At 44.8% G+C, this 21737-nt stretch overlaps 1 protein-coding gene across 1 annotated transcript; it reads left to right on the forward strand.

Annotated features, from left to right (window-relative positions):
* The first annotated feature begins 519 nt into the window (after positions 1 to 519).
* LOC137564348 (deoxycytidine kinase 2-like) lies at positions 520 to 20777 on the forward strand. The gene is made up of 7 exons (XM_068278122.1): positions 520 to 737; positions 3656 to 3771; positions 6982 to 7175; positions 7255 to 7402; positions 12963 to 13078; positions 16524 to 16623; positions 20589 to 20777. Exons 1-7 carry the CDS (start codon positions 644 to 646, stop codon positions 20613 to 20615), a joined length of 795 nt encoding a protein of 264 aa, XP_068134223.1. The 5' UTR covers positions 520 to 643; the 3' UTR covers positions 20616 to 20777.
* The last annotated feature ends 960 nt before the right edge of the window (positions 20778 to 21737 follow it).

Here is a 21737-nt window from a genome sequence, read left to right on the forward strand (position 1 = left end):
CATCACTTGGGGACTTTATTGTATGTGCCCTGCTGCCAACACTTTGCACAGCCAAGGGGGAACTGAACCTCCAAGCAAGATTTTTCTAGCCTGCTCATTTCATTTAAACAGATCAAAATTGCAATGCGCCAATTAGTTTGCAGCATTGACACATTCGATCATAATGATCAAATCTGCTGAGAAAATTAAGTAAGTGAATGGCCATTGGCCACATCAACCCTCCTACACCAATAATAAAACATCTCTCAGATCAAAAGTAATTGAAAGCCTTTACCTAGCTTTCACTGGGAGTAAGAAAAGAAGATATATTTAGGTATATTAAAAAAAACACAGGAAAAAGAAAAGACGTAGTCTTGAAGGAAGCAGTCAGGCACATCCAACAACTTGTACGTGACGCAACTCTTGCGACATTCTATCCCGCCACGCCCCCACCCTATCCGCCTCTCTCTCCGCTGCTAGAAGTTGGCGCTGTAAACCTCGCGTTCCTATTGGCTGAGAGCTCCTCCTCGCGCTGATTGGCTACGCGTCAAGCTAGGCGCGATAACTGAATATGTAAAGTGCGGGAGACAGTAAAGAGCGCGTTTTTTCTGCCTGTTCTACCCCGGCGAGTGAGTGTGAGCTCTGCTGCCCAGCCTACCCTGACATGGCCACTCCGCCCAAGAGAATGTGCTACAGTCCCGTCTTCGATGACAGCTTCCAGAAGAGGTACAAGAAGATCTCAATTGAAGGGAATATCGGTAAGTGAGCGAGGCTTCATTCAGGTCTTTCTTCTCACCTTCAGTGAAAAGTGTAGCTATGGACAATGTGCTTGGAAACTGCTTCAGTTTCTGGAATAGAAAATATTCTAGCACTGCATGTCACGTGTTAGTGCAAACGGCATGCTTCTGCTTGTAATTATGTTAGCAGTCTACATAAGCAACTTTTTTTTTTTTTTTAAGTTAAATCGCCTTTCGCTGTATGCAGGTTGTGATAGGATCACAAGGGTGCCAAAAAACTATCATACATAGTTTGGAAACAAGACCTACATTCCTGGAGTTCAACCAGAGAATAAAGTATGTAATGCCTGGCCATGTATCTCTCGACTTGGTGGCCAATCAACTCTCGTTTGATTATATTGAATTGGATGAAAATCTGTGCTGACAAGAGCATGCCTGATTGATTATGTGACTAATTTTGGGCAGAAATCGGTCTCATGTATCAACTGGCCATGCTGCAAGATGTTGAGCTGTTATGGTTGATCGGTTGCACGGTGGTAATGGCAAGAGATATTGGGATGCGTGATGAAACCCTTGGTGCTGTTCTCCCTAGAGCTGACATCTGTCTTTAGTCAGGTTTGGACAGAAAGAGATTTGTCTCTTGGTCAAATATGGCTGTCATCGTTATATGTATGGGCACCTGTACACGCCATACAATTTCACATAATTTTTTTTTTTTCAGAATAATACTTTTAGACAGGTCCAATCTGATTTCTGATTGTTTGTACAGAAGTGATCGAAAAATTGATCGGATTGGACCTGAAATCTGATGGGAAATTGCATGATGTGTACCAGGCATTAGAAGTGTGATTTACTGCCATTGTTATGTGCATGTTGCCCAATAAGGGCAATGCATGTTGCACGTTATACCGATGTGAATGTACCATGGGCATATGATTGTTTTTGGAATGTGATCATGTCTTGCTTCACTAAGACTGTGTGTGGACCCCTTGTTTGGATACTAGATTTTCAGACAACACATTAAATCGCTGTAGCTGTGTAAGGACTGGTAGAGGGATGCGTAATAGCAACGCACAAGTGTTAAGCTCCATCTCATACTCAAGAATCGCGTTTAAAATCCTGGAGCTTCGGCCTCGGGCCGAAATCTGCCCTCAAAATGTAATTAGTTGGAGCATGCTGTATTTGGTCATGCCGCTGCACGGTTTTTCAACTTATTTTTAAATGTATTGTTACCGACTTGACTTGTCTGGCACATGGTCACACACACACACACACACACTTTCTGGAAGATTTCTTGTCCGATTGATTTTTCTGTGGAAGTGAACGGAAAATCGGACAGGCTGGCAAGATATCTGTCAAAAAATCTCAGAGCTCTATTCACAATCACACATGCTGTAAGAGATTTTCTACCGCTCTATTAGGCTAGGTCCACACTGGTCCATTCAGGATCGGATCCATTTTTCCAGAAATGCATTTGTAGCATACATGGGGGGGAGAGGCGGCCACCATGCTGGAGGGGTATAGCAGGCAGGGCGGGGAGGGGGGATGTCCCCACCCCCCCCTCACCTGGGTCCCCTGTCCCCGCTACAGCTACATGCCGCAAAACTTGTTATAATGTATAGCGGTGGGGAGCCTGCCTTCTCTCCACTTCCTCCGCTTGCCGCGACACTGCCTGCAATGCCGCCCTCTATACTTTGGAAGGCAGCATTGCAGGCAGTGACGCGGCGAGCAAAGGAAGAAGGAAGAGGTAAGCTCCCCGCTCGCCACGGCTATACATTTGATCAAGTTTTGTGGCACGCAGCGGGAGGGGGTGGCTGACCGCTGCCACCCCCGTCCTCCCTGCTTTACCCCACGGCTGCGACACAGAAACGGATCAGTTTCTGTGTCCAAATCTGCCTGTGTGGAGGGGGGATCAGTTTTTCCCTTCATTTTCACTACCCTTCCATGTATCTGGGGTCCGTGAAAATCCGGAAGGTCCGTTCAGGTTTTGAACACTGATTCCCCTGAACACAGACGGATCGGTTTTTAATTTGAGCGAAGAGGGCTGCTATTTTTAACCTAGGTATCTGTGGCTTGTTAAAACGGCCGGAAAACGTGTTACGGATATGTTTACGGACCAAGTGTGAACCTACTCTTACTGGCAGTGATCATTTCAGCATTTTTTTTTTTCACATTTACTAAAAATCTTCCGCATGTTTTCTACATGTGGGAACAATTCTTAAACAAAACAAAAAAAAATTGGCATAAACAAAATTTACGTCCAGCAAACAGCGTTCAAGGCTCCAGACTCCATTTAAAGAGAATCTGTACTGTAAAATTCTTACAATAAAAAGCATACCATTCTATTCCTTATGTTCTCCTGGGCCCCTCTGTGCTGTTTCTGCCACTCCCTGCTGCAATCCTGAAACACCAGAAACCAGCATGCAGCTAATGCAGTCAGATCTGACAATGTCAAACGTCTGATCTGCTGCATGCTTGTTCAGGGATTTGCTAGGACATGGAGGGAAAAGTGTGTGTGTGTGTGTGTGTGTGTGTGTGACACACTGGGAGGGGTAGGGGAGGAGAGTGTGTGTTGGCTGGGGGTGTAGAGGGGGGAGGGATTGCTCTACATAAAGGGGATTAGTGCATTATGTTAGAGGAGCTTATGACTGGGGTGGAAGTAAAACTGATTGTTAGTGCCAGCAATGTGTGCTGATGGCTCAGATGCAGATTTCTGAAGACAAACTAGCGCTCTGCTTGCTAACTACTTCCCCCTGTTCTGCAGGTTTTGCAATCCGAAGAGCTACAGCTACACGCTGTCATTAGAACACATTAGTCTTGCTCCACTCCTGTAACAGGGCTGTCATTAACAAGTTGTAGGGCTGCACCAGTTTGACTGAAGTGTTGACACTTTTTCTTTTTTTTTTTTTTCTCCCCATGTGTTTGTTTGAACTGAATAGCTGCTGGCAAGTCTACGTTTGTCAAATGTCTGGAGCAAGCAAACGATGAGTGGGAGGTTGTCCCTGAACCAATCGCCAAGTGGTGTAACGTTCAGACTACGGAGGATGAGCATCAGGTAACATTACTATGTTTAACTTTCAGCACTGGGGGTTGGTGGGGGATGCATATAAAATCGGCGCCGGGAGACTTGGGCGCAGGATACAGCCGGTATAGGGCTGATCCTGCTGCTGCACAAGTCCCGGCCGCACTAAATACTATTTCCCCTCCAGGCCACCATGGATGGTGGGGAATGAATTAATTTGTCTTCCTGCTATTGCTGGAGGCCGAATTATTGTGTTTTAAAAGTAACTTCAGCTCCGTCTTCTGACAGCGCTGGAATTAGTGTGCTGCTACAGCTGTAATTCCTATTACATCTGCGGTCAAATCTACCTGCGCTGTAATTAAATTGCTCGTTGTGGGGGGGTTGCTGTAGGTAATTGCAGAACCCAGGAGTGTTGGTTCTAAAATCGACAATGTAACCATCACCTTATGTGCATATGTTTATGTGAGCTGGGCGCAGGGTGAGCCAAATGACAGCTCACCCTGTTGCTGCTGCTCAGATCCCTGGCGGCATAAAATACATTTACCTCACCGAGTCACAGCAACTCAGTGGAAGATGTAATCGATCGCTGGAAGCCTTAATTACCCTCCCCCGCCCCACACAGTATAACATTACTGCTACGGCGGCTTCTAGTTTTTGCCCTATGTCCGAAACCAATTGTTTTGTCTGATACACGGAAGCTGCTGACATAGAAAGCGATAGTGTAGCACTTCTCAGGATAGCAGTTGGGATGTGTCAGGTAAATCGGGCAGCACACATGATTGTTCGATCAATTGAAGCAGAAGACTGGCACCATCCAGGTTAGTATTATTGCTCTCTTTTCAAGTTAGACATCACAGCACAATAAGTGACGTTTCGTAGCATGAGCTCCTTTCTCAAGCTATGGTGTGTGTGTGTATATACAAAAGCCAAGTACACATCACATGTATCTAAATACCAGACATGGTTAATCAGAAGCCAATGAAATGTGGCAAAAGCTCTTGACAGCGCTTATAGGCTGCAACTGAAATGAAGACCAACAGAGGCATGCAGAGCCCCACAGGGCTAAATACATGCCTTGAATGCAAATTATGTACTATTCCCTAATATAAAATTTAAATGCAAATTGAAGCAACTGGATGCAGCTAGCCATAAGTATACTTACGTTAGTTTTGTACAGCAGGAGACATTGGCAGCGCTTCCAAAGGCTTCACCCGAATTGACTACCTGCAGTAGATGTGCAGAGCTCCACAATGTGGACAAAATTACACTACTTGCATTCAAAGGAGGGCATTAGCTTTAGTATAAATATGCGCGCATATTGTTCCCTACTAGACTTCCCCCACAGCGATGTCGGGTCCTTGCGGGGAAGACCTACCGCTAGACTAATGATAAAAACATAATTTTGTTCCTAGTGCTGCTAATCATAAAAGGGTATACACCTTTCTTCAAACAAATGACAGCGCTCATAGGCTGCAACTGAAATGAAGATGAGCAGAGGCATGCAGAGCCCCACGGGGGCTAAATGTGGGGCTCTGCATGCCTCTGTTTGTCTTCATTTCAGTTGCAGAGGGAATCTTCTAGAATCATCAAAGGTCCGCACCATCTAAAAGTTCATTTATTTATGACTGTTTTGATAAAATGACATCAGTACAAAACGGGTCTGCAAGATGACGCACAGGCGTTTCAACCCTTCTTTCTAAAATCACGTCAGACTCTGCAGTGATTTGAGAGGTCGAAACGCGTGTGCGTCATTATTTTGCAGACCAGTTTTGTACTGATGTCATTTTATCAAGAGTTCTAAATAAACATTAACTTTTTTGATTGGGCAAACCTTTGATTCTTGAAGGCTGGCACTAAAAGGCACAGGAGGCTGAGTGGATAGATGCACAGTGATGGATTCCATCTGGAAGGGGAGATAAGCAAGGCTGGGGGAACAGGTGGCACTGAGGACACTAATGCTACATACACACTTGAGATAAATGTCTGGAAAAGGCAAGATCACAGACCAATTTTACCCCCTTCCATGTAGTATGAGAGCCATACCTACAGTCTTTTCTATGGAGCTGAACTCCTCATCAGATAAAAACTTAGCAAAATGCTGCACAAAAAGATGCTGTACACATTCAAAAGATCATTTCCTGAAAAATGCATTCATAGTCTATATCTACAGATCCTCATACACACCTTGTTAAATACACATTAATCTGCAGATCCGATCCACCAGGATGGATCTTCAGATATGCAGATGAAGTCTGTTAAACAAGGTGTGTGAGGATCTGCATATATCATAGAATATGAATGCATTTTGCAGGTGTACAGCATCTTGCAATTTTTTTTTTTTTTTTTTTATCTGATGAGTTCATCTTGCCTTTTCCAAAGACTTATATCTCAAGTGTGTATGTAGCATTAGGGCCTGTTTCCACTACACGCAGAATGTATGCAGAAAAACTGACTCCAATGAATGCCTATGGGCCTGTTTCCACTAAGGCTGGTTTTACACCAGGACGTTGCGTTTTTAGGGGACGTTATGGTCGCATAACGTGCCCCTAACACAACGCCTGGTGCTCCCTGCTTTGGACGTCAGTGAGCCGCGTTGTGCAGCTCACTCTGGCGTCCGTGATGCTGTGATGTGCACTCTTGGACGCATGCGGCATCACGTGGTCCCGCCGGCCAATCGCCGCACAGAGCGGCCGCTCCAGGAAGTAAACACTGCACGTCACTGAGTGCAGTGAATATTAATTAGCCATGTGCCTGGCCGCTCTCAGCTCCTCCCCAATGTTACTGAGCATGTGCAAGCAGTCTAACGCGGCTCTGCCGCTTACAAAGTACTGCATGCAGTACGTTGACTTATGGCGCAGCGTTACTGTGTAACGCAACGTGGGCACTGTGAACAGCCCATTGATTTTTCATTGCTGTGTGGTGGGCTGCGTTACAGGCTGCACTAACGTGCGCCTGTAACGTCCCACTGTGAAACCAGCCTAAACGTGATTTTTCTGATGCAGATTTTCCCATAGGCATTTATTGGAGTCAGTTTTTCTGCATGTAGTGGAAACAGGCCCTTAGAGGCCCAAAGGGGAGGTACAAAGGATGGAGATGGCACAGTGTTCAAATACAGGTTAGGAACTACCTGTACTCCATTGTTGCCACAGTAAAATATAAAACTGCTTAGTCCTCTTTTCACAGGTCATTTGTGTGAATGTATTATATATTAATCCTTTTAAAAAAAACAAAACTTGTTTGCAGGAACTGTCAACGTCTCAGAAGAATGGAGGAAACCTCCTACAGATGCTGTATGACAAACCCACTAGATGGGCGTACACCTTCCAAACCTACGCCTGCCTGAGCCGTGTCAGGGCACAACTAAAGCCAATCTCGCCAAAACTGCAAGAAGCAGAGCACCCTGTGCAGTTTTTTGAACGATCGGTGTATAGTGACAGGTAATAGAAACCTTTTTTTTTTTTTTTTTTTTTTTTTTGTATTACATTTTTATACTAAATATTTGCGCTATCTGTCTAGGTATGTTTTTGCATCAAGCTTGTCTGAAGATGGGAGCATTAGTGAAACAGAATGGGCGATTTATCAAGACTGGCATACCTGGCTTCTAAATCAGTTTCAGATGGAAATTGAACTAGATGGTATTATTTATCTTCGGGCATCACCAGAGGTAAACTTGGAATTTCTGTGTTTTTGTTCCAAAAAAAAAAAAAAAGTCATAAGTCACATTAACATTTAGGGCTCTTTCCCACTAAGACGTTGCGTTAGATGCGGCGTTAAGGTCGCATAACGTGCCCTAAACGCAACGCATGTGAGCTTTGAAGTTGGACGATATATAGAGCCTCTTGATGCATACTATCGGACGAAAACGGCGCATGCGGCAAATAAAATTAAAAAGTACTGAGCATGTGCAAACATCCAAACGCAGCCACATACGAGTATAACGCACAGCATGCTGCACTTTCATTTACCGTGCAGCGTTATACTCCAATGCAACGTGGGCACTGAACAGCCCATTGATTTTTCAGTGCTGTGAGTTGGGCTGCGTTACAGGCTGCTGTAACGTGCACCTGTAACGTGCACCTGTAACGTCCCACTGTGAAGGCAGCCTAAAGCGGTATAAAACCCTGACATAATAAACAAAAACATGTTTTCCTACTTTTTATATGCCATACGGTTATATTTGCTTTTGTGCATAAGTATTATTATTCATTGCCAAAAAGTTCAGTTTTTGCTTTGAAAGCAAAAATTTATTCATTGCTTGTTTTATTCATTATGTATTGAAGACAGAAATGCTTTGAGTGTCTGTCTGTGTCCAGGAGCTTCTCCACAGTCAATGTGTTGCATTCCTCACTTGATACAATTAAGTAAACACAAAGTAACAAACTAAACTTTGGATGGGTCCACATTTATGTGCATTGAATATATATATAATTTTTTTTTTTTTTTTTTTTTTTTAGCAAAGAAATAATATTCCGCTTTAAGGTGTCCAGTCCGTACATCCCATCATTTTGCCTCGTTTTATTTTTGTTCATAAAATCCTCAAAGTCCCATGGAGGAGCTCTCACAGGACAACTGTAGTGGGAGGTATATGGAGGCTGCCATATTTATTTCCTGCTAAGCAATACCAGATGCCTTGCTATCCCGCTGATCCTCTGCTTCTAATACATTAAGCCACAGACCCTGAACAAGCATGCAGCAGATCAGGTGTTTCTGACATTGTCAGATCTGACAAGATTAGCTGCATGCTTGTTTCTGGTGTGATTCAGACACTACTGCAGCCAAATAGATCTGTAGGGCCACCAGGTGTTTAAAAGGAAATAAATATGGCAGCCTCCATATCCTTTTTAATCTGGGTGACTGGTGCTTCTTCCAAAAGAAGAGAAAAAAAAAATTCCTGTAATGTTGAACAGCTAGTAATGAGCAGGGATGGAGCTCAGCAGTGACACCTTGTGTCCAAGATGCTAAATGCAATCTTTGCCATCTCTATTCAATTGTTTGTATAGGTATAGTGAAACTGCCACCAGAATGCTAGTTCTGTCCTCATTTAACCTCTATAGTTAAATTTATTTTCTTATAAGATAAATTTCTGCTTAATTTACCACCATATACACCATGTGTGGATAAAGGAAGGGGGGGGGGGGGGGAGGTACTAAAAGGCAAAAAATCTGTAGGAGGTCCCTTTGCAAATTTGACTTTCATTTATTGACCTCTACCAATCCCTAAAGTACAAATGTTAAGCAGTTACTTATTTCATATTTGTAAGCCGTGATGACGTAATTTTGATATGCTTTTGGCTCCTTAAAGCAGATCCAAGATGGAAAAACTAACTATAACAAGTAACTTGTCTATATATCTTATCTAAAGTTTAGATAGTTTACACAGCAAATCTAGCTGCAAGCCGCTTTAATAGAATGATTTTCTTTCTTCCTGTGATACAATGAGAGCAGCCATTAGGGCTGAACGGTTCGGCGGTTTTAAACCGTAACCGCGATTCCTGCAAAGACGATACAGGGATCGTCAGTACCTACGGTTTTCCAGGCACCAGCTGTGCTTGTCCGTGCGGCTCCGCCTACCACCACCGTCATATCATGAAGATGCAGTGATTGGCAGAAGCTGTGCCTACTCTGTACAGCTCCGCCTACGCTGCGGGCTCCCTGATGCTCAGAGCGGATTTTCTTTTGTCATGTGATCCGCTTCCTCCGGTGCCTTCTGTAGTATCAGTGTCTCATGCACCTCATGTCATGCTCCACTTAATCATCGGAGACCTCTTCTCTGTGAGCCTCCAGGTCTGTCGGCAGTTTAGTTGTTTCACTAGCTAAGCTGCTCCACTCCCCAAGTTACATTTTTGCGTCTTCAATAGTACGGAAGGCGGGCAGACGGTCTGCCTGTCCCAGCTTCCAATGCAGTTTACTGTTGCTTAGGTCCTGTAATCTGTCTCCCCCTGACTCTCATCTACCAACTTGCTGGAGTTCTGGCTTCTCTGCCTCCTAACCTGATGCGTTTCCCAGTGCGCACACAGACCTACTGATCTGCGGCGACATCACACAGGACAGTACAGCTCCAGCTCTGGAGTAAGGGGTTAGGAGATTACTAGTCAGCTGTAATCAGCTGCCCTAATCATCTGTAAAGCTGCCGGGGATCCCATAGACTTCAGAAACAGAGCTGTTTAGCAGCGTTGGGCTGTAAACCAAGCTGTAAATCAATTATAACTCTGATGCATTCCTCTGAAGTGGTGATGCCTGTCTTGTCCTGGCCTTACTTTCAAACTGCTCTCCAGGTAATTAAATGGGCTGTTTTCTCCTCCACTCTGATCTTTTCCATAGTTATCTCACCTACTCCTCTGCTTTATTGCAACAAAACTTAAACACCCTGCTTATATTTACTTAGTGAGACTGGATCACCATTTACTGTTCATTAATTTCATTGCCGATTGTCCTCTGCAAAACGCCAGCAAACAGATTATTTAAGCGGCTAGTGGAAAAGGGAGCTAATGCTCCATCCGCGTACTGTGCTTGGGGATGGGAAGGGAATGTTACATCTGGCTACTTTGATTTGAGTACTACCAACAGTTGAGGTGGGGCTAAGGGGAAGGCATACTGGCTATGTAGAGCTGGGGTGGGTGAAAGGGGGCGAAGTGCTTAATTTTTTGGGGGGGCCCAACCAAAATTTTGCTATGGGGCCCCATGGTTTCTAGCTACGCCCCTGCACCACACTGTTAGTACACTACTTAATCAGCTAGGCTACTAGGATTAGAGTCCTTCCTTAAGGCTGGTTTCACAGTAGGACGTTACAGGCGCACGTTAGAGCAGCCTGTAACGCAGCCCACCGCACAGTAATGAAAAATCAATGGGGCTGTTCACAGTGCGGACGTTGCGTTACATTGTAACGCTGCGTCACAAGACAACGTACTGCATGCAGTACTTTGGACGTTAGACTGCTTGCACATGCTCAGAAATGTTGGGGAGGAGCGGAGAGCGGCCAGGCACATGGCTAATTAATATGCACTGCACGTTATGACGTGCAGTGTTTACTTCCTGGAGCAGCCGCTCTGTGCGGCGATTGGCCGGCGGGACCACGTGATGCCGCATGCGCACAAGAGTGCGCATCACTGACGCCAGAGTGAGCTGCACAACGCGGTTCACTCTGACGTCTAGATCTAGCACCACCAGGCGTTCCGTTAGGGGGACGTTATGCGACCTTAACGCCCCCTCTAACGCAACGTCCTGGTGTGAAATTTAGCCTAAGGTCTCTGAGACTCAGCACTGGCCTGTCAGCCACTGTTCAGCCAGTCATCAAGCCTGAAACTAGGCACAATTTTTATTGGCTAGGATTAATAACAGCTTCACAATGTTACTGCAGTAACATTTACAAAAATGATAGAAAATGACATCATTATTATTATTATTATTTTTTATTTATATAGCGCCAACATATTCCGCAGCGCTTTACAAAGCACAATAAGACAAGGGGAACATAGATACAACTAACAAATATACAGCAGAGTTCCAAGCAGCACAAATATTATTACAAAAACAGTAAACATTAGGAGGATGACCCTGCCCTTGCGAGCTTACAATCTAATGATACATCATACTATCAATTAGATAGTATGATGTCATTTTCTGACAATGCATTTTTGCAAATGTTACTGTACATTGTAAATTTAGTACTAAAGCTTGATTTTGAAGAAAATCGTGAATCGAAATCGCAATTTCTGGCAGAAATCGTGCAATTCAATCTTTTCCTAAAATCGTTCAGGCCTAGCAGCCATGTTTGTGAACATTACACAGAGGTAGGCTTATCTGTATCTTGAGCAAACCCCCCCCCCCCCCCCCCCTCTGCCTCTGAAATCTCTGGTTAGTAACACCTCCTCCTGCCCAGACTGAGCTCCCATAAGTCCTTGCTACTGCCAAGGCTCTCTGAACCTGTGGGCTTGGCTTGTTTAGTTTATAGGGAATTGGAGTATTAAAAGAAAAACAAAGTATTTGGCTTGAGGAATGCCCTATAAACAATAGGAAAGGAACCCAATTATGCAATGTGTAAAAGTTCATCTCGGACCCACTTTAAAGGACCTAAACATTTTTAAATGTATAGTGTAATTTTGTTCCAGAGGAAAATAATGTACAGTAGTGCATTTTTTCTATGTCGTTGTTACTTGCAGTAGATTGTAAAAATATGACATATTTTGGACAAGCACATCTCCTCCTCATGGGATTCTCAGGGGTGTGTCCTGAATGGAAGTTGCTCAGTCCAACTGCCAAAATACTGTGCAGGCAAGTAGGAAGGCCGGTCTGCATCTTTGTAAAGATTCTTTTCAGGGATGACTATTTGTAAAGATTAAAGGAAATGCTGAGAACTCCCATGAGGAAATGATCTGGTTTAAAACCTGTCAGATTGTAAATGCTGTCTGTAAGTGACAGATAACCAAGCCCTTCTGTGCTGAGACTAGTGCAGAAGGACTTGATTGCCTGCAGCCATAAATCTGCATCTGTCACACGACAGTGATAACATAGGGGGCTGAAGAAAACCGTCTGAGGGGTGTGTTAGCACAGCACTGGCAAGCAGGATTATATAGAACATGGATATCGGAGGAAGCTCTGCAGACTATAAATCTGCCAACAGTGGGTGTGGCTTCAGATGGAAGTGGGCACAGACTGGGACCTGGGGAGATTTCAGAGTACATTAGGTAGTGGCATACAGACTTTAGGTCTGCTTTTCTATCGCATGTAAGAAGTAGAAATGGGGCTACTTTAAATACAGAATTACCATGCGGCTTTGCTGGACAGGAAGGTGAGCCTGCATATATATAATAAGCAAAATAGCCACCCCCATATACAGCAAATTCCTGGTTATCCTGGAAGTCTCAACTTAGCAGCATACCTGAGGGATAGCAGGGACTTTGTTTTTCCCGGGTTTTGAAGTTCTTCAAATATTTACCGAGCCTCCAGCGACATTGAGCAGCCTTCCTGCAGCACGCAAGTTGACCTGTCGCCTAGCAGTTTCCGTGCATTTGGAAAGCTGGAAAGCCAGTAGGAGCCCGCTAGGTGCTGCAGGAAGGCTGCTCACTGGAGACTCTGTAAGTATTGGGGGGGTAGTTTGTGCTTCTTAGGCCGGGTTGCTCAAGTAAGCGGCAAGCACATGTATCTGGCATCAGGCCATCCTCTCCAAATACTAGGAACCCTGCTGTATAACCAAATGACACGATTTCCTTTCTCTCCCCTTCACAGAAATGTATGACCAGGTTACATTCTCGCGGTCGGGAAGAGGAGCAAGGAATTGCGCTGGAGTACTTGGAAAGCTTGCATGTTAGACACGAGAAGTGGCTTTATGACCGATCAATGCAGTAAGTAAATTTTACACCTTTTTTAATTGACAAAAAAAAAAGCTGCATACAGTGGAGCAAAGCATACTGAGAAGAGTGCATGGAGTTCCTCTTTTGCATTCTTCCACCCTCTTTGGCTGCCGCCTACCCATGTGCCTCTACTCCCAAAATCAGACCTCCACTCTCACTCTGGAGACTGCTCTCCATTGCTGATGTGCAGCTTCAGATATAGAGGAAGACACAGCAGCCTGGTATCAGAATTCTTGGGTGGGCAGCAGATTTAAAAAAAAAAAAAAAAAAGGCCTGGCGATAGTACTAGAAGTGGGTATACCATAGAAATAACAGTAGTTACTAAAAGCTGGTTTACATTTCCTAAAATTGAAGTGCCTTCTCTTATGTACACAAAAGAACATTTGAAAGCATTCCCTGTATGTAAAAACTTTTACTTTCGATACAGAAAGTGGTACAAAACTGCAAATTAATAATTGGTAGCTAGAAGCTATCTGCCTGGTCTCCTCACTCTGCCTACCCTCCCTTCCACTGAAGTAACTCAGTAGTTGCCATGGCAATGTGTCTTACCACCCAGAGGAAGGAGGGGAGCAGAGTGAAAAAATAAGGCAGGAGCTTATCCTGGCCAGCATTTATTACATTTGCTAGTTTAGCAGAGCATTACAAACTTGTAAATATAAAAACTTGGAAATATATTTTTACATGCAGGGAATGCTTTCAAATGTTTTATGTACCTATGAATATTAAATTTTAGTTTAGAGAGTTTAATTGCACTTTAAAGACCAGTTTTGCCATAAGAATGACAGCATACATTTGAAATCTGTGCCGGTAGACTTGGGTGCAGGATACAGCCGGTATATGGCTGACAATTACTATTCTCCCTCCAGGCCACCATGGATAGTGGGTAATGATATAATTTGATATAATTATGAGATAATTTGCCCTCCAGCTGGAGGCCAAATTATTGTGTCTTTAAAAAAATCTTCATCTCCGTCTTCTGACGGCGCTGACGTTACTCACTGAGAGCCGCTATAGATGTAATTTCTATCACAGTCTATGGGGGCGCCAGCTGCACCCAAATCTAGCTGCTGAAAAGCACTGCTCCGGACTGACGACCCCCTCATTCTAGTTTGTTCCCTGTGAAATAAGTTGTATATGGGGACGCAGTAATCACTGACATTTTAGGTTTGCTATTAACCCTTGCAAGAGCTGACCTAAGGGGATTGTTTTGATAGCATATATGTATGTGTATGGCGAGAGCCCAATGTCTGGCCCCTTCGGGATCTGGCCGGCTGGTGCGGCCAATGTTTGAAATGAAATGATTCCTGTAAGATTCATGTATTTTCTGGCCGTCTCGCTGCGGCAAAATGTATCAAAAGTGAGTTCATTGAATTAAACTGGCGGCAATGTAACAGATGAAGCTGCCGGCTTTGGCTCTGCCTCCTCTCCTCCCCCCGCCTCTCTCCTATACTGGGCAGCTGGGGGACACTCGTGTCTCCGAGTCGTTTGTCACAAGAAACAAGCAGAGCGGGGAGGCTGCAGACATTGCTTCTGCAAGCACCTGCTCTGCAAGAACGACTGGCACGATTCCCTGCCGCGACGATCGACTCTGGGGGGGCGGGGCTTGCACGCATGTCCCCGGCTGCCAGTATTGGAGAGAGCCGAAGCCGACAGCTTCATCTGTTACATTGCCGCCGGCTTCATTTAAAGCGGAATATAACCCTGCATTTCAACTTTGCTCTAAAACCTTATCTACAGTATATTATATGCAACCAGCATTCTTTTCTTTTTACTAGACCAGCATTGGAAGGGTTACACAGAGCTTTAAAGTTCCTGGAGATTTCTGCAGATGCATCCGAAGCTGACATAGATACATTTATGTAAACAAAATGTATCTAAGGGCCCTTTTCCACTAGCAATCGCAATCACAAATCACAAACGCCAGTGATTGCGATTGCGATTTTTCATTAATTCTGTTATGCGATTGCGATTTGCGATTTTCATTTGCATTGCATTATCATTATAAAAATCGCTCCAGCAAGCGATTGCGATTTGCGATTAGCGATTTCCAAATCGAATCACTGTAGTGGAAAATACTTCTCATGATTTATATGATAAAGTAACAACCCTAGCGAATCACTAGCGATTTGCGATTCAGCAATCACAATCGCTCTAGTGGAAAAGGGCCCTCAGTGTTGATTGTGACTCATCTCTCTGACTGAGTTGGAGGACAGCCAAAGAGTGTGTAACATTTCTCAATAGATACATATAACTAAATAGAATGTAACAATCTGAACTTCTGCATATCTCTCCAGGAACTTTTAACTAGTTAAAAAAAAAAAAAAATGCTTTTTGCATATAATATGCTGTAAATAATGTTTTAGAGCAAAGTTGAAATGCAGGGTTATATTCCACTTTAATTAAACTCACTTTTGATACATTTGGCCGCAGCAAGACTGCCAGAAAATACATGAATCTTACGGGAATCATTTCATTTCTAACATTGGCTGCAGAGGCACGGCCACGTCGTGTTTTGGCCGGCCAGATCCCAGATTTATAACTGATATAAATCTGCAGCGTGTCTACTTCCTGCTTTCATGGAAGCAGACATGGGGTTAGCATCCTGTGTTTCCCTATTAGCTGCTCTGCTGAGGCAGCCAGCTGCTACAGCTGTGAGATCAAATTACAGCTGTTATTGGTCACAGATGAGTAGGAATTAGACAGGCTAAACTCTCTAAATACATACAGGGTGCATTTCTGTTCTGTCCTGTGCAAGAGTTCAGGTACATTGTAACACTTTTAGCAGCTGCAATAGTTATCTCGTAAGAGATGAGTGCAATGCTTTTGACCTGAGTTGGCATAATTTGTTGTGCTGTAAATATCTGGAATGCTTTGATCTCATCCTGCGAACATAAAATACAGAATCTGAAAGCAGAACTCCTCTATTGCCTCACACTGCCCCCTAGTGACAAGTGACCATAAATACACATGACGGCAGTACTATTTAGTAGCTAGTAGATGAAAGGGGGAAAAGTACTAATATAAATCAACCTGGAGCTCTTGCAAGCCTCTAAATTGGCTGCTTAAGTCAACTAAATAATACTCTAAATCTGAAAGCCGAAAATGCCTAAAAGTGTGTGTGTGTGTGTGGGGGGGGGGTGCTATTAGACCACTTCAAATCCATTCTTAAAATTTTAAGCTGCGGGATTTGAGGTTGGCCACCTGAACCGCAGTCCATAGACTGCATGAGGAAATAGACTTTAATGATTTGTTTGACATTGGCTAATCTATGAGTTATGAGGCTGAAACCAAACCCCACCTCTGAGACGGGACTACAGGATCATCTTGTGCTTGTTGTTGGGTTTAATGGTCACTTGTTTTTTTTTTACTCAGTTCTTCCGTGTTCCTCAGTGGATTTGTAAATTGTTTACTTTAACCTTCTCTTTTCCTGAAACAGACTTGATTTTGAGTCCCTTCGCCAAACGCCAGTCCTCGTTTTGGATGTCAACGATGACTTCAAAAACGACAAGATCAGACAAGAAGCACTACTTGATAAAGTAAGACTCGAGTTACTGAACTTCCTGCCAGTATAGAGTTTAAGGGTAGAATACACCAGGCAGAAACGGTAGCGTTGCGTAAACCTCTAGCATTAACACGCATTACGTAACTCGATGGGGCGCATGAGAAAACCGCATTTGTTTGCGCTCTGCAATGTGCATTTTCGAAATGCAGAACTTGCTGCATATTTTCTAAAACGCGCATAATGTATGTCAATGGTGATGCAGAGGTGTAGCTTTTTTCTTTATGCATATAAAAAACAAGTTTGATGTATTTCCACTTCCTAATGATGAGCCAAAGAGGATATTGAAAATATTTTTATACTAGCCACATTTCAAAAAATGTGCACAACACTCATACAAAACCGCACTAGCGCTTCATATGTGCGAAATGCAGTAGAACGCATGCAAAACGCTCTTCATTATGACAAAACCGCATATGCAGCAAAATGCAGCCTTTCACGCACCGCCTAGTGTGTTCCCAGCCTGAATGTTTAACCACTTGACGACCAGTGGATTTCTGTCTGATCTGTGCTGCGTGGGCTCTCCAGCCCGCAGCACAGATCAGGATTATGCCAGGGCGATCAGACTTACCCCCTTTTTTCTCCACTAGGGGATGTCCTGCTGGGGGGGGGGGGGGGGGGGGTCTGATCGCCACCGGCTTGCTGCGCTTTGCGGGGGGGGGCTCTTCAAAGCCCCCCTCCGCAGCGTTCTCTGCACTCCGTCCCTCTCCCTCCCCCTGTGAGCTGCGCTTGAAGGATAGGCTTCAGCCTATCATAGGCCAGCGATCCCCGGCCAATCAGAGGATTTCTTCCCCGCGTGTTTACATTTTGCCGGCGATCGGCGGCTCTCCGGCTGTTCAGAGACACCCTCCGTGAACGGACATGGAAAGGCCGCTCGAACGAGCGGCCGTTTCCATGGAAACCCGCAGATGACCATTTTACGCCAATCAGCGTTAGCTGGTCGTCAAGAGGTTAATTACAAACCCCAATTTGTACAGCAGAAGGTTCAGCACACTCAGTAATATGTTGCAAAACTTTTTATACAAAAAGTTTCCAAAAATGCACTTCGTGTACAACAAGGACCAGCTGCTTGCAGTAGATAGGCGCCAAAGGCACCCAAAGTCCATCGAATGCCTGTTGGCCAACTTGCATAAGAGGAAGTAGAGTCCAAGATCCACACTTCCCAGAAAAGATGTCTCAAAGCATGGCGACAGACACTGGCCCAATGCTGTTTCGGGCAGCAGCCGAGTGCACATTTATTGGCTTGAAGACGGGCTGCTGTCCGAAACACTTGCACTAGGCCAATGTCTTTTCTGGGAAGTGTGGATCTTGGACTCTACTCACGGACTCTTTATGCAAGTTGGCCAGCAGGAATTTTATGGACTTTGGGTGTCTTTGGCGCCTATCTACTGCAAGCAGCTGGTCCTTGTACACTAAGTGCATTTTTGGAAACTTATTTTTTGTATTGAAAGAGCTTAAAGTTTTTTTTTTTGTGGTTTTTTTTTTTTTTTTTTTTTTTTTTGCAACGTATTACTGAGTGTGCTGATCCTTCTGCTATACAAATTGAATTGTTTGCCACCTGGTGCTCTGGTGGCTGGATCGTTGCACCTTACATACGACTAGGGGAGCGCAGCCAGATACTATTTTACTAATTACAAACCCCAGACACAAGTGCGGGTAAGACTGACTGTGGGGCTCCGACCTCATTTATACCAGCCTGCATGGTTAAAAGGATACCCGAACTGATGTGACATGAGATAGACATGTATATGTACAGTGCCTAGCACACAAATAACTATGCTGTGTTCCCTTTTTTATTATTTTTTTATCTCTGCCTGAAAGGGTTAAATATCAGGTATGCAAGTGGCTGACTCAGTCCTGACTCAGACAGGAAGTGACTACAGTGTGACCCTCACTGATTAGAAATTTACCTTTTTACCTCTTTCTTTCTCTCAGAAGCCATTTTCTGCTAGGAGAGTGTTCTTATAGTTGGAATTTCTTATCAGTGAGGGTCACCCCCCCCCCCCCCACCCTTCCTCAAAGGGCGGCGCTGTGGCGTAGTGGTTAGCGCTCTCACCTTGCGGCTCTGGGTCCCTGGTTCAAATTCCAGCCAGGTCAACATCTGCAAGGAGTTTATATGTTCTCCGTGTGTGTGTGTTTCCTCCCACATCCCAAAAAACCTACAGATAAGTTAATTGGCTTCCCTCTGAATTGGCCCTAGACCAGGGGTCCCCGGGCCGCGGCCCACTGCCGGGCCACAGGCTGGTCTGAGCTGGGCCGTGCCATCTGTCATCACAGTGCAGAGAGAAGTGTCACTGAAGTTTGCCGGGAGCTATAGGGAAGCGACTGTCTGCAGCCATTGTTACTGCTGCCACCTAGTGTCATTTGTAATGCAGCATGCTTTCAGTAAAGGGGCTGTGGGGAGGAGGGAAGGGTAAAAGTGAGGGGAGGCAAATGAGGGTAGGAAATGACTGCCAGTAGATAAGGAAGCCCAGGCAGTACCACCTGTCACACCAAATGTAGCTTGTGCTGGTGGCTTATGCAGCAGCCCCAGTGCAGTGCAAAGACATGTTTGCCAAAGTGCTGAGGGTGATGAAGATAGTGGTTAGGTAGGGCTGGTGTTTCCAGGATACATAGACATACGACTATGGTAGGGATTAGATTGTGAGCCCCTCTGAGAGACAACACAACATATACTCTGTACAGCGCTGTGTAAGTTGTCGGTGCTATATAAATACATAAATTCCAGGACAAGGTGCTCATCCCCATATTGGTGCTGGAGGTGGGAGGTCCCCCCCCCACCCACTAATTTTAAAGCCCAGTTTCCGTCAACAGATTTTGGTTGTAGAGATGTGCAGTTTGTTTTGTGTTTTTAACTCTCCCAAGACCCCTCATGCGCTGACTTCCACATTTAGCCCCACCCCCTTATATACAGCGCTGTAGGGATCTCTTATCGAAGATAGAGTTCCATGGAAGCACCACTGCGCCTGTCTAAGAAGGCTGGGCTAAGCGCTGGAAATCGGTGGGGTTTTTTTGGGGAGGGAGAGGTGATTTAAAATGCATGCTTGCCTGAGGAAAATTTATGCGTGCTCTAACACCAAGTTTTAACCCTAGCAAGTCTGGCTTAATTGGCTATTCATGAGGCAATGCTCATGCAAATATGCATTTGCTTTCGCACGCCAAACTATGCAGGGTCAAAAAAACGAATACCGCAAAGCGGTCGCCCTGCGGGAATTAGTTCATGCCACATTAGCACTATCCAGGAGCGCCACGGGGAGGCTTCCCAATGCCCCCATACAACCGGGGGACCGCGGGGTCCCAGGCACTCTCACCGCCTAGGAACCGCAGCTGCGCAACACCCCCCCCCCCCCCCCAAAGGGTGCCCAGCGCCGGGGGGAGCAGTCTGCTCCAACCTCCCAATATTAAAAACAGGCACTTACCTTAACGTCCATTGCGTTCTGCTACATGCGCATTAACTTGGGGGCACCACATGAGAAAGGAGTGAAGCATGGGTCACCCCAAGCTTTAGAGCTCAGGGCTGGCTCACACACAACACTCCAGAGGGGGGGGGGGAGGACAGGTGCAAACAACTCACTCCAGGGCTCACACCACCAGAGCAAGCCATCTTCCACCTGCCTCCAAAGGGCGACCGCTTTGCGGTATTCGTTTTTTGACCCTGCATAGTTTGGCGTGCGAAAGCAAATGCATATTTGCATGAGCATTGCCTCATGAATAGCCAATTGAGCCAGACTTGCTAGGGTTAAGACTTGGTGTTAGAGCACGCATACATTTTCCTCAGGTAAGCATTTAAAATACTGTACATGCCATGTTTGTTTTTAGGCTTTATAGTCTTTAATACAGTTCTCAATTGTTCCCATGCTCATATGTTCCCTTGCTCATGTAGTCTTAAACTGACTCCATTGCATAGTGCTTGCAAATAACTCATTTTTCTCTGTTTTGCAGGTGAAGGATTTCCTTCATACACTCTAAGCCATCCCCTCAATGACTTTTATCTATCAATCTTCCTCAACATGAAAACCTGTGTTTTTTAATAATGTGTGTTTCCCATTTATACATGGCTCCTGTCTTGAAGACCATCTGTCCTGTGTACTGTCTACATTTTTTATTTAAAATGTGTTTTTTCATTTTGTATATAGCTGTACATTTTTACTGTTTGCTTTTATTTTTATTTCCTCAAAGGAGTGTTTTTGCATCAAAAGTGTGACACATTTTAAAGTACAAAAACAATATTTCATATGGAGTTTTATTCTGTATGTTTGAATGAATTAGTGGCGCAATGTCATGATGAATACATTTTAATAGCTGTTGGTTATCACACAATGTGCCACAGTTATGGAATTTTTTTACTTTCTGTACAGTCTAGATAGATCTTTTTGTGTAGTAACATTTTTATGAACCTGCTATAATAAAATCTAATCTGATTTAAAAGACTAACATCTGTCAAAGGGATGAGCGGTACTGATCCTACCACTTGCTTTTAAGGAGATGGTAAAGGGAGCCTGAACTGGAATATTTTTGTCAAAACAAACATTCAACCTGATCTGGGGGGGGGCTAGCTGGATCAAATAATTTCAGTTAACGGCGCTCCTGTGGCCAGAAATCCTTCAGGGTGTTTTTTTTTTTTTTTTTTTTTTTTTTTCTTTAGCTGCGACCCAGGGTCATGACTGCAGTTCTAGCTCTGTCTCGTCAGTCATGGGAGAGGCAGAGCTGGCCATTGAGTGCTGGGGAAGAGGGTGTTTCTTACACTAGAGGGGGCAGTGGGTGCGCCTCCTGCAAGGGACTCCCATTCCCCTATAAAACCTTGGGACCCTTTAGAGCAGGGGTCTCAAACTCGCGGGCCATTTGCGGCCCTCGATACAATATTTTGTGGCCCTCCCTGGCAAAAGCTTCCTTATAGTTCGCTTCAGTGCTCCCAACTAATCTGCTGCTTCCCTGCCGCTAAACAAGGGCTGCAGAGCCCCCAAATCGCCCGGAGGGCAATCCGCCGGCATTTCCTGGAAGGGGCAGAGGCTTCAGCTCTGCCCCCTGACGTCAATCGCTGCACGGATCGCCGCCTCTCCCCGCCCCTCTCTGTGAAGAAAGAGTGAGAGG

This window comes from Hyperolius riggenbachi, chromosome 3, assembly GCF_040937935.1.
Source record: "Hyperolius riggenbachi isolate aHypRig1 chromosome 3, aHypRig1.pri, whole genome shotgun sequence".
NCBI lineage: Eukaryota > Metazoa > Chordata > Amphibia > Anura > Hyperoliidae > Hyperolius > Hyperolius riggenbachi.